We start from the raw sequence: 13,274 nt of genomic DNA, 5'->3' as shown, positions 1-13,274 counted from the left end.
GTAGTGATTCTGCTGATTGGATAACAATTTAGATGTGCTGGGTTCCATAAAGGTGTCATTACTTCTAATTTACCTGTTTTGTTTTACCCTTTAATGTGGCTACTAAGGATTTAAAATTGTCTGAGTGACTTGCATCTCGTGTAGACTGGCCCATGCTGCCCTGTGGAGACTCCTCAGGTGTGGAAGCTGTCCTGGTTTTCTCTGTCCAGCACATCAGTCAGGACACTGTCACTTTCCCTTTATGCTGGGAGGAGTGTATGGGCAAAGTTGGCTCTCTGGGCCCTTCAGGATCTTACTCTCAGCCTGTTGTCTTCATCCTTTGATAGTACCTCTGGAAAGTCAAGATGTAAAAGAGGCAAGCACTCCTGGTATCCCTGCAGAAGCCACACAGGGCCTTTATAGGAATCAATTCAAGGAAAAAGCATGAATCTTTGAAATGTCAATAGTCCAAGCCCAGGGGATTTCTCTGAGGAAGTGACTCAGAGATACAGCACAGGGAAGTTGTCAGGAACTCTTATCTGTGATACTGAAAGTACACATACCCTGGATGTCCTGTGGCGGGTGGGGGCCTGCCTGCAAGTTTCGCTTCTTTCTCAGTCCCCTCTTCCCACAAGGGCCCATATGCTGAGTCTTCTACAAATTGAAAGGATGGGTGTCATGATGGTACAATCAGGGTTCTCTACTGTTCATAGGCACCTGGCAAAATGTGTATAATTATGACCATTTATGAGGGGAGAAACCTAGGCTAGTGAAACCAAGTGCCTTGTCTGGGTCCCCTCCATGCCCCAAGTGTTTGTGTGTGTCTTTACCTTTTTAGGTCAGAGCTTTTGAGCCTGCTGAAAACCTACAACTGTTACCATGAGGGCAGAAGCTTCCAGCTGAGGCACCGAGAGGTGAGACCTGTAGCTCTTCCTTATTCACAGGGTCACATCATTTATGCCGGCTTGCTGAAGACAGTCCTGACTCACACCTGTTTTGTTCAGGGTAATTATGATGACAATCCTCTTCACTCTGAGTGTCCCAGTTTGGATAATAAATTAGTGATTACCCTTGTCACTTCTGGCCAGGGACCAGGTTACCAGCAGGCAGGATTAGGTCGGATCATCCCTGAAGAGTTTAGAGAAGGTAGAAATCACCTTGTGCATCTTCTCCCTCTGCCTTTGTCAGGTAAATTGATGAGACAATGGAGTCTAAAGTCTCAGAGACTGCCAACCCCCTCTTTCCTCTGCCCATCACAATGCTTAGTGCAGTGGACCAGGGAAGAGTCAGTACCTCTTTGATCCCTACCAATCCGGCCAGGTATCCCTTTGACCTCTTACCTATGTCCCCCAGTCCTCAGTGCTCTCATCTGTAAATGAGGTATTTGGGCCACTCTGGGGGTTGCTCAGATAATTGCAGGGCCTTGCAGTCTACCCATGGTGAGTGGGTTCAAACTAAGAGTGACAGCCACCCATCAGATCCAGCCCATGGCTGTCATGCAAGAATGTGGGCCTCGTTCAGTCAAACCTACCCCGATTTTTCAAAAGAAACTAGATGTCTGGAACTTCCTGAAGAATTTCCTCAATCTTAAAAACACCACGGGGGCTTAACAAAATATGTCCAAGTTTAAATGCAGCCTCAGGCACCAGCTGCACATCAGGGAGTGCCCAGCAAGACCCAGGCTCGGTAGCCACATGAGGAACGATCAAACAGAGCCTTGGTCTTCCACCAGACATTTCACACAAGAGCATTAGTCATAGTTTTGTACCCCTATCTGGGTCTAATTCAGTGTATTTTGTACCTTAATGGTGTCTCTGACCATGTTAAGATTCTATCTGGGGAATTTCCATGTTGAGATCCTGTTGGCTGCCTGTACATTCTTCACCTGTTGATGACTGAGAAGGGCCTGTGAATTTCAAGTTGCCCTTCTGCTATCAAATATAGGAATGGAAAACCCACAAGAGACTTTATCAGGATGGAGGCCACTGACTCACTAGTCCTCCCTGTTGTTATTTATTCGTAAGTCCACATCCTTCTTTAGGTGCCAAATGAAAGTTACACAGTTACACAAAGATACAGTTAGTCTCAGTTAGGTGCCTAAGGCACCTTACTGGCCATGCCAGAGGTCACCCTCTTTAGCATCTAATTATGTAGGCTGCATAGGTGGGGAGCTTTAGGCTCCTGATCCAGGAAGGATGGGCTGCCTATGCCCACCTGGAATGGCACAAGCCTCACGCTCCACATTCCTTCCATGTCCCCTCCTCACTCCAGGCTTTGGCACTGGCTCTAAATACTTGTCCCCCTCTCCGAATGCTGTCTTACCACCTCATCTTCTTTCCCCTTTCAGGAACCACCTCTCTAATACCTCTCTTATCTGGCCTGCTCCCAGCCTACCCTGTCCACACCCAGCCCCTTACTGCCTCTATCATGGCTTCTAAACCCACTACCTTGCCCTACCTTGCCATAGTAGGTTCTGCTGGCTCATTTCTTACCTGAGCAGTGAGCCCCTTGGAGCTGGGCCTGAGCCCCACTTGGTTCTGGCCTTGGTTCCCCAGGCTGGTCCCAGGGTGTACCTGTGTGTGTATAGTTGTTGGGTGACCAGCCAGCTGGTACAGGCCTGGAGCAAGTTGGGATGAGGCACGAGAACTGAACCTGAGCTCCAGTGTGCTAGGCAGTACAGAAGTGAAGGCTGGGAAGAGTCTGGCAAATGGGACCAGAGGGTTTTTGCTCTTTGACCTGTGCTGCTAAGTGAGGAGTTGGCACCAACTTCAGATTGCTGGTAGAAGCAGGGGGTATGTTAGGATTGTCTACCTGCTGGGCTTCCATTTTTCAGTGCAGGGCTTTTCAGGAATTGAATAAGATCCTTGTTGTTCTCATCATGAGGTTCCTGCACCAGCAGTTTCAACATCACCTGGAAACTGGTTAAAAACACATTTTACCACCCCTCCCCCAGGCCTGCTGAATTAGAGACTCTAGGTCCTCCCAGCTGTGTTTTAACAAGCCCTTCATTGCATTCTGATGGAAGAACTGTTGAGAAACATCAGTAAGAACTTGGTTTTGGCACATGGGATTCCCCATGGGATTATCTTTAAGTCCCTCTCTAGGATCAGCTGTGTAAGTACAGGACTGTGAAGCACTCCCCTAATGGCCTTACCCTGTGTGTGTGTAGGACAGTCCCTGTGGAGAAGTGGGGGGACTTCACAGCCATCAAGAGGCATTTCTGATAGCCTACAGTAGTAGGAAGTGAACTCACAGTGGGGTTTTCATGTTCCTAGCGCTGAAGAGATTGTGAAGATCTGACCTGATCTTTAGAGAGCCAGAAGTACCTTTCAGGCGCTTTCTGCAGGTCTAATAGACATGGGGGTGCCAGTGTGAGCATTTGTCTTTTCAGAGTAACAACCCCCATGAAGACAAGGCTGAAGGTCTGGGAGGCTCAGCATTCTTATACTGATAAGGATGACTGGTTCTAGGGCATCATGCCTCTGAGGGTGTCTCTGAGGCCCTGTGACTTACACACCACCCATCTTAAAGACTGCAGATCTGATACTTCTTGGGCCTTTGGGATCCCCCAGTCCCAGGCAATTTGCTGTAGGGCCATCCCAGGTGAATGTTTCCTTGGGCAAAATGTCCAAAATTGCTATATAAGAGTTTTGTCCTGTGGGAATGACTATTTTTCAGGCAAAGGAATTCTGTCTCTCTGAGGTTGTCTTTAGTCCAAAGTCACATTGAAGTAAATGCAAGATGTCAGCAGGGCTCTGAAGTCTAAGCAAAGTTGTTTACAATATAGTAATTCCATTCCCATCAAAGTTCAGAGGTCTTTAGAGTTCTCTAACAGATCCCAGGAATACAGTGCTGTTTGTCGCATAGTCCCCAAGCGAAGGTGACTTTGGGCTGCAAAGGACTTTACCACCCAGGTGTGCCCTCCTAAAGCCATTCGGTATACCGAAAGAGACCTCCTCCTTGTTGCCATTGTGGCCTGAGTGCTGCACTTTGGGGGCACGGTCTTCTTCACAGTCACATCCTGTGTCTGTAGAACTTGGAGAGAAGAGGTGCTTCTGTGGACAGGGAACATACCCTGGGTAAAAGTTTCCTTCCTTAGGGTAAAGGGATAGATTTCCCCCTCTGGAGGCTAAGATACCAGTGAGTCTTGCCTTTCAGATGATTTAACTTGTATTACAATGAAAAGTGTGAGCTGCTGAGAGAAGTGTGTGCCTTTTGAGGATGGTAGTGTTAAGTAGGCTGGCTGGTGTCTCAAAAGAAAAGCTGACTACCTGGAAATGACCTGTGTGTAAACCTATCACTCTAGACTAGCAGTGGGAGCAAGAGGCAGGTTAACCCTCACCCAGGTGTCTGCACTATACCCAGGCCTCACCCTCAGCTCTCAATTGGCTCACCGGCTCCCCCTTATGGGCACAAGCATGTACTACACCCAGTCCAACTCATGGCCTCACAGGCCCTAGCAATGTAACAGAAGGAGCTTACCCTCCTCCTGGTTCTCTGTCTTCTTCAGTGGTGAAGGAAAGACAGGATCTTTCCTAGGAGGGTTGCCCAATTCCCTCTCCTAAGCCCTGGAAGACCACTGAACGCTGAAATGAGTTATTGGCTCCTTGGACATCTGTTCCCTGGGAGCAGCAAAGGGTCTCCCAGACTGCTCCTAAAGGAGGGACCTTGAGTCCCAAGCCCTCTCCTTATTTCAGAAATCAGGAATCAGGAGAATGTGACTGCTCAATAGGGGCTCCCACCAGGAGGACTTAGCATAGAGGGAAAGGATTTCTTCTAGGCTGTCCTGTCCTCAGTAGCTTGGGATACTGCCAGAAGTCCCTTCCCCAGCTTTTTAATTCTGCTGCTGGGTAGAGAGCACTTTTTGAAGGTGCCATTAAGTACTTTCACATCAAGGATTATTTGAAGCGTCCAGAGTCCAGGCATCTACTTGCCCCATCTGAGCCTCTCCCCATCCCGACCCCTTGCAACACTACAGCTGCTGAGCATGAATAGGGTATGAAGTTCTACCGGGATCCTGTGCTAGTTGAAAACTGGCCCAGTTTTCATGCTGTCTTGTAGAAGGGGCTTCAGTGAGGGTGGGTCCAGCAAACCTGGCTCATCTAGTCACTAGCCAGGAACCCACTGGGTAGGTCAGTCCTACCAGCCACTCCTGAGGACATTATGGCTAAAAGAACACCCTACATGTATTTATAGCAGGTCAGGGACCCACAGGTTGGAAGTTATTGAAGAAACACAGTAGGCTGTGATAGATGCAAACACCTGAATTTGGTGCTTATCATTCCATCTCCAAGTTCATTTGTTCAGTTTCCCTAACCTCAGTAAAGACAGATGTTGGTGTCCCCCACTTTACAGATAAGGAAATTGTGTAAATTACTTGTCTGGAACTTTTTCTTTTTAGTGTGTGGTTTACATCTGCCTTCCCAGAAAACCCACACAAACGAGGATAGATAAACATTTAACAAGTCCAAAGCAATTAAACTACACAAACACAAATAAAGAAAAAAAAAAAAAAAGAAAATAGATGGATAGATGGATAGTTCACCAAGCAAGAAGACAGAGGAAACTCAAGCCAACACAGTGAGCTTGATTGTGGGCCCCCAACTCTGTCCTTTTCTCCTCTCTCTCTGACACTCCATCTTGACCAGGGTCAGCCCACTAAGAGAATGGGGTGATTGACCAGGGTCAGCCCACTGCAAGAGAATGGGGTGATTGGTCTTTAGTCATGTTTCTCTTCAGTTCTCTGAAGCTTTATCTGCATTCTCTGAGGATGGAATCCATCCTCATTCCCTGTTCTTATCTTCATGCTTGCTAGATACATCCATCAACTGGGGTTCTCCAGACTGAGGGGACCCAGAGCTGACCAGTGTTGGTCAGAGTCTTAGAACATGTGAAATGGGTGGAGATGATGCAGGTACAGGTAGGGACCAGGCCAACAGGTCCAAGCATTTGGCACCCTGAATGGTACATTCTGTCTTGGCATGGGACTCTTCCAGTGCCACAACAGGACTTGTGAATTGGTGCCACCAGGATGCCCTGTGCCAGTTCCCCCTAGAACACAGTGGTGCCTTTGCTGAGATTCCATGTGTTATGTTGAACCTCATGGAGCAAGGGCTCTGAGGGTGGGGACCAAGTGTCTGACTTGGGTATGTCCAGGTCCTTGCTCTGAAGCCTCCTGGGAGCTGAAACCCCCCCACTAATCCTTGCCCCTGATTTCTCCACCTGTGACTGCAATAGCTACCTGGAGTTTAGGCTCATGACATGCATTCACTCATCAGGACAGCCTGAAAGTCAGGTTCCATCAGTTATTCTCACTTTACCCATGAGAAAAACAAAGAACAGAGACACAAGTCACTTGCCTAAGGTAACAGGCCAGTTAGGTGCAGAGCGAATGGCATCAGTCATGTCTCCTCATGTGAGACAGGCTGTCATCACTCCTCAGAGTAGGGGGGCGTCACTGTGAATTGCCACTACAGGCAGCTCCTGCATAAAAGCATTTCCCTCCCAAAGCCCTTCCAGGAACAGTGTCCACCACAAGGCAGGGAGGGCAGAGAGGCAATGTGAACCCAGCACTCTCTTTACAAAAGCCTTTATTGGGGAGGGGTCAGAGTTCATGGATCACAGGGAGGTGCAAATAAAGACTTCTGAGAACACTGCTCTGGCGGGGTTTGCAGGGGGAGGTTGTGACCCGGCTGGGCTGCCCAGAAGTCCAGCTTTTCAGGTTGGAGCTCTCATGTACATCCTGTAATGGTCTTGTCAGAGAGTGCCCAAGTGCCCTGGCTTCACAGACCCTCCCTCTGGGGGATGCACTGGCCTTGTCACTGTTCATCTCTCTGTGTGTACCCCAGTGTCCTGCAGAGGGGCCAGTTCTTCTGGGCAGGTCTCTCCTATTCATCTCCTTTCTCTTAGACTCCCCAAAGAGCCAGTCCAGAGGGTCAGTGGTGCCAGCAGAGGGCAGTGTGGGCTGCTGACCACTGAAGCCGGCAGTGCTGTCCTGTAGGGATGCTTCAGGATGACTCTTCTCACTGTCCTGGGCTGGCCTGTGGGGTCTGCTGGGTCGACTTCTAGCTGTGACCTTGTCAAGCACAGAGGTGGGCTGTGCCAGTTGACAGATAGACCTCACATAGTCATCCAGGCTGGGGGAGGCTGGGGGATCCTGCCAAGGTCCCCCCGGCAGCATCTCCTCTGAAGTCTCCCGAATTGTGGGCAGGTGGGCCACAGAAAGTAGGAGGCGGGACCTCATTGCTTCCAGTGAAACAGAGGCAGCAACCTGTTGGCCAATAGAGAACAGGTGGTGAAGCCCTGCCATGTCATCCTGACACCCCGGCTCCTGTGTCCCCTCCATCATCTGAGATTTTCTGTAGGAATCAGGTACCCTGAGAGCAATGTGAAATCTGCAGATCTAAGACCAGTGATCAGACTCTTGGGCTGGTCCTTCCGGCTAACATTAAAACTACACATGCTAAAGACTTTATTACTGTGGTTTAAGATTGTACACAGGTAAGAGAACTCAAATGCAGAAATGTGGAATCAGAAGAAACCTAGGTTTAAAACCAGGAACTGCCACTTACTGACCTTGAGACCTTTGGCAAGATTACCTCTCCAAGCCTCCAGTTATAAAAACACCCCTGGCAGGGGTGTTGTGAGAAACACATGAAATAACACATCTTGTGTGAAAGCCCTTTGTAAAATCAAAGCCTTCTGCAGATGTGGCTATTAGCCCTCTGCAGACTGCCATTAGCTGCACCACCCTGCTTTATATCCTGTAGTGAGATTATACAAGTCAAGGCCAAGTATTACTCTCAAAGATAAACAAAGCCCTTGTGTTTGTCTCAAATAAGACAGCATTTTTTCTTTTTCTTACCTGTAGCTCAAAGGTCTAGGAGTGGCAGGAAGGTTGGATGACCAAGGACAATCCTGTCCAAGAGAAGCTCCAGGAAGCTCTGGGGTGGAGAGGTAGGGACCCAGTAGCTGGAGCCCCGTGTCCGGTGTTGGGTTACTGGGAAGAGGACGGTGAGAACGAAGTGCCGTGAGCTGGAACCCAGTGTCTGCAGGGGAAGGCTTCTGCCTGTGCTGTCTGGCAAACATTGAGGCCTGATGGCTGCTTTTATACCTTTCCTCCAGTCATCAATTACTGTCACGAGGGCCAAAAATAGCAGTGTTCAGGAAGGCGATCTGAGGAAAACAGCTTGGCGGGAGGGGCCTGGCCCAGTTGCCAGCCTGGAGCAAGTGTTTGTGCCTGTGGGAGGCTGGGGAATGTTTACACTGCAGGGCGGGAGTGAGGGGGTGGGGGGCTGGGCAGTGTTGGCTTCACTCTTGGCCACCTTATTGTCCTGGGAGAGTCAGGGGGCTCCACAGGCTTCCTCCAGACAGACCCAGGGTCTGAAAACCCCCTCCTGGAACCTTGTGACTCCTGGAAACCCTGATGTTGTGCTATTCTTGCAGAGTGCTGGGCCAACACCTGTGAGGTTTGACCCATCAGGTCCTCAGGCATCCGTCAAGCAGAGCCCCAGCCTACAGGCTACCTGGGCCTGCTCCAAGGTGAGGCACACCCACCTTGGTCTGGGACCAAGGACAGCCTGCTGTGAGTCTGGTCCTGATCTTGCAACATCCCAGATGAGGTACTTTTAAAAGTAAATGTGTTTATTTACTTGTTCACTAAATACATAGTGCTACTGTGTGCCAGTGACTACTTCATGTGCAGTAAACATAGCAGTAGACGGTCATGCCCCCTGGAGCTTATATTCTAGGGAGGGAGACAATCAGGTCATCAGTGGACAGGTGATTGTTCACTGATGATTGTGATTTCAGGAATTGATGACAGACAGCTGCAAATAAAAGTTCAGCAGTGGCATGGGACAGGGTGTCGGACTGCTGCTGTAAGTAAAGCAGTTAGGAGTATCTTCTCTAAGAATTCACATTGATTTAGAGGTTTGAAGAAAAAATGTGGCAGCATATGCAAAGACCCTGTGATAAGAGTGTGCTTGACATGTTCAGGGGACATTATGCCTGTCCCTATGGGAGCTCAGAAGATCTTGGTATGGACACTGAATTTCCTCCAGAGGTGGATGGAAGGACACTGCAGGGTTTGCGGTGTGCAACAGTCTGGCTTACGCTCTGGCTACTGTGCCTGGGCTAAAGCTGGTGGCTAATAGGGAACAACTGGACAGCATTTGGAAACACAGGGATGACTGTGTGTGCAGTCCCTGGGAAACATCTTGGTAAAGAACAAGCACTATGCCAGCCCAGACAGGCCCAGGTCATCCACCCCAGCCTGAACCCCACCTGGAACACACCTGTCCTCAGGTGGGGGAGGAAGAGGAGTCATAGAAGGGAGAAGGCTGCCCAGTCCTGAGATCTTGGTCCCAAGTTTTTTCATTCCACTTGGGGAAAGGCGCAGGGCACCTGTGAACACTAAGCAAGATTTCAACGCCACAGTTCCACCTTGGTGGTTCTTACATCTGGAGGCTTCTGTAGAGTGTCTGTTTCTCTGGCACTTTTGACTTCATTAGTGATTAACTAATTAGTTAAGGAACTGAACAGAGGAAAGAGTTGCCTGGGACACAGACTTAGAAGACCCACAATGAATTCCTAGTATGTGAAATTTGAGGCCTTTTGTGGTTGGTGTGGGATCAGGAGACCCAGGTTCTCCTGCTTCTGCCTGCAGTTACTTCCATACCTATGTCCTGGAACCAAGTAGACTCTTCTCTGGACTTAGTTTTCAATTGATTTGATCAGAGACAGTTTCAGGCTAATAGGGCCTCCCTTCCATTCCGATGGATCCAGGAGTGTAGCCATCGTGAGTGGGCATGTTGGAAGCATAGGACACTTGTGTGTAGGGATATTCAGCATAGTCCCATTGGGTCAACCCATACCTTGCCTCCTCCTTCATTGCAAGACCCCCAGATCTTTGTTCCTGAAGGCTCAGCCCCACTGCCTGCCCGAGCTGTGCCTTTTTCTCATCTTGGAGAGGGACAAGGCATTCCATCCTCATTGAGATGCTGATTAAGCTCACTTGCCTCCCCTCCAGCAGCTTCAAGTATCTCATCTGGTCTTGAGCAGAAGTGAGCACCTGCCCAGGTATAGCCAATCACCTACCTTTTTCAGCTGTCCTGGGTTTTCTTCAGCTGACCAGGCAGCCCCTGCCTTCGTCCATGCAGGTCCTGCTGTCAGGAATACTTGCTCCCCCATCCTCTCCATCCACCTTCAACGTCCTCCAAGGACCAGTGGACAAGCACCTTCTTCAGGAGCTTCCCTCAGCTCTGTTTATTCATCCAGGTGTGAGTCCCTTGTGGCTGGGATCATGTCTGCTTCATCTCCCTCTACTCAGAGTAGAGCCAGAGGGCAGTGGGTCTTCATGAATGAGGTGACCCCACAAGCTGAGATGTTACAGATAGGGCAGAGACTTGTTATAGAAGTTCCTGAGGCCGAGACAGAAGAGCTGAATCTTACTTTGGCTTTTTTTATTTTCCCCAGGGAACTTTAACTCCATAGCTTAATACTGGCCTTTATAAGGAGTTTAGTTTCACATCTGAGTCTGCGACTCATCAGTGGGTGTCAAAGTGGCTCTGGTATTTTCTTGTTTGGTTTCTTTTTTAGCAAATAGTACAAGGTCATATCAGACAGTTATGTTTATGTTCAGTAACTTTAGAGGAGATCATTTTATCAGACTGTTTGAAAATAGAAATGATTGCTAACTGTAATTCCAAACTGTGCACAGCACCTCTGTAAATACCAGGGATATGAAGAAGTTTCCACAGTGCCCTGTTCTCATGGGACTTTCAGTGCCAGTGAGGAGAGAGTAGTGGAATTTGTGAATCTTAAATGTTGTTCAGAAATAACTGCAGGCTGGGCATGCCTATAATCCCATCCACTCTGGAGGCTGAGACAGGATTGCGAGTTCAAAGCCAGCCTCAGCAACAACGAGGTGCTAAGCAACTTAGTGAGACCTGTCTCTAAATAAAATACAAAAATAGGGTTGGAGATGTGGCTCAGTGGTTAAGTGCCCCCGAGTTCAATCTCTGGTATCCCAACCAAAAACAAAACAAAACAAAACAAAAAACCCCTGCATGATCCCATCCACTATATGAGAAATCTAAAATAAACTTGCAGACGCACAAAGAAGAACCGTGGTTACCAGGGGCAGTGGGGGGAGGTGGGGAAAATGAAGATTGTTGTTCAATGAGTATAAAGTTGCAGTTATACCAGATGGATAAGGTTAAGAGGTCTGCTGGACAACAGTGCTTAGAGTGAACAATACTGCATTGTGCACTTAAACATTCATTAAGAGGGCAGGTCCTGTGTTAAATGTTCTTACAACAAAAACAAGTAAATAAAGAAATACAATGTTGGAGGAGATTGCAATGGAAGAATGATGTTTAAGTTCACTGGCTCAGGTGGCAGGTGGGAGGGTGCTCGAGGTTCCTGAGGTGCTCTGAGGACACAAGTGATAAAGCCTGGCCAACCTCACTTACAGGGTCATGGGACTGGGTGCAGAAAGTCTGGATTGGTCACTGGGAAGCAGAGACCTGAAATAGGTCAGAGACACAGAATTAAGGATACAGAGTGTGAGCCAGCACTAACCAAGGTGCCTGTGGAGCAGAGGACTTCCAGTTGGGTGGCCGGGAAGGAGCTGTATGATCTGCAGAACTAAGGAAACCAAGGCTGGTTAGGGATAAGGGATGAAAGCTGTTTGTAGACATATTGGAGAGGGTTTTGGGACTGGCGATGTCCCAAAAGTAGTGAGAAAAGCAAGATCAGCTATCAGGAAAAAAAGCCAGCTTGGAATTCTGGGTGTAGAATGAGTTCCAACAAATGGGCACTGCTACCATCTGAAGTGTGGGGAGAAGGTCAGGGCAGAGACCCATCTGGAGGAGGACCCATCCTTTGCCTTGGTGGACATGAGATCCAGCAGGATCTGGTGAAATAGAGACCCCTGACCAGGCACAGGGTAGGCAAAGCAGTGCTTTGTGTGGACAGGTGGCCACACTGTGCTTCTTTGCAACATGCTTCCTCGCAACATGCTTCCTCACTGCAGTGTGGACGTGCCTGCTGGACAGCTGTAGGTTCCTGTAGGACATCTGACTCAGTCCTCTGTTCTGGCCCTGGCCATGCCTCTGGCCAGGCCAGAGCTTGATGGTGGAAAGCACGCCTCAGGCTTCCTCCCACAGGGCCCTGGCCTCCTGCCCTGGAGCACGTACAGTCTGGCAGCTCTTCCTTAGGGGAGGAGGGAATCCTGAGGAGAAGGCATGTTTTTTGGGGCCTGCCTGAATGTCCTGTCCCTGTGTGGGTATGGGAAGGGTGGGCAGTAACTCTGGGGGTGCTGCTTTGTGGCACAAGGTTGACGTGTGTGTGCCCCACAGGAGGAAGGGGCTCTGATCATTGAGGGACTCCTCAACATCGCCTGGGGACTCAGACGGCCCATCCGGCTCCAAATGCAAGATGACCGGGAGCGAGTGCACCTCCCCTCAGCCTCATGGACACCTGGACAGCCCAGTTGCCCACCGTGAGTACCCAGAGGGCAGAGTGGGGTCAGTGGGCCTCATGACACCTTTCATCCCTAGCATTCCTGTTTAGGGTGCTTGTGGGCTATGCTCACCCTCAAAGTGGAAAACCCACTCCAGACAGGGTTCCTGCACAGGAGCACAGCCCAGTCCGACCCCCATTGTCCTATGACTACCTCAGTTCTTCCTCACTTCATCTGCACAGTATGCAGCCTCACTCAGAATGGCCTTTCTAGATAACAACCACATCATCTCCCTCCCTCCTGCAGACTATTCCTGGGCTTCCATCACCTTCACTTTACATTGCTGGGGATCAAACCCAGGGCCAAGTGTTCTACCACTGAGCTGCATTCCCAGCCCATTCAGGCCTCATTGGTAGTGGGAGGGGGACTAAGAAGTCACACAAGTTTAACTTCCTATTACTCTACTTTTATTTTAGTATCAGATTTTATTTTTATAAATCTATTGGAATTTAAGATCAGACTTATTAAGAGAATGTTTTGATCAGAAGGAAAAAGTTTTCCTACCAATCTTACTGTTTCATGAATGTTTACCTCCCACACTCCTACCCATCAAAAGGGCAGTTAGTGGCTGAACTTTGCTTGTTTCTGCATGGAATGACACTTCCTAAGAGGCAAGCATTCAGAACTGTGCCCCCTACAAGCCTGAAGGTAAAATGGATGCTCTGTGATGACTCAACATGTTGACACACCAGCTTATCCCCTGGTGTCCCTGGTCACTTGTAGCAAATTTTGAGCCACACAGACTTAGAGCATAAAGAAAGACTCCTTG

At 49.0% G+C, this 13,274-nt stretch overlaps 2 protein-coding genes and 1 long non-coding RNA gene across 6 annotated transcripts in view; 2 read left to right on the top strand and 1 right to left on the bottom strand.

Annotated features, from left to right (window-relative positions):
- LOC306659826 overlaps positions 1-13,274 on the top strand; it is a 784,421-nt gene that overhangs the window by 700,170 nt on the left and 70,977 nt on the right. The gene's annotated exons all lie outside the window — the stretch shown is intronic.
- The window catches only part of RASSF4 (Ras association domain family member 4), a 39,472-nt gene that overhangs the window by 10,794 nt on the left and 15,404 nt on the right, over positions 1-13,274 (top strand). For 3 of the 4 annotated variants that reach the window (XM_079136483.1, XM_079136484.1, XM_079136485.1), the window contains 2 exons: positions 818-893; positions 12,342-12,484. In XM_079136483.1, the coding sequence (XP_078992609.1) occupies positions 818-893; positions 12,342-12,484 (219 nt within the window). Of the gene's footprint in view, positions 1-817; positions 894-2,888; positions 3,094-12,341; positions 12,485-13,274 lie in introns of those variants that run through there. The other variant, XM_079136486.1, reaches the window with a different exon arrangement.
- DEPP1 (DEPP autophagy regulator 1) lies at positions 6,553-8,197 on the bottom strand. The gene is made up of 2 exons (XM_079136487.1): positions 7,844-8,197; positions 6,553-7,249 (listed from the first exon to the last, which is right to left on the bottom strand). Exon 2 carries the CDS (start codon positions 7,220-7,222, stop codon positions 6,584-6,586), a length of 639 nt encoding a protein of 212 aa, XP_078992613.1. The 5' UTR covers positions 7,223-7,249; positions 7,844-8,197; the 3' UTR covers positions 6,553-6,583.

Source organism: Sciurus vulgaris (assembly GCF_902686455.1).
Source record: "Sciurus vulgaris genome assembly, chromosome: 4".
NCBI classification, from domain to species: Eukaryota; Metazoa; Chordata; class Mammalia; order Rodentia; family Sciuridae; genus Sciurus; species Sciurus vulgaris.
The sequence above is the reverse complement of the archived record's forward strand: the minus strand, read 5'-3'. Positions and strand labels throughout refer to the sequence as shown.

What these genes read in the sequence shown, in the direction of transcription:
- DEPP1 (XM_079136487.1), bottom strand. Translation starts at nt 7,222, where the DNA reads ATGAGGTCCCGCCTCCTACTTTCTGTGGCCCACCTGCCCACAATTCGG.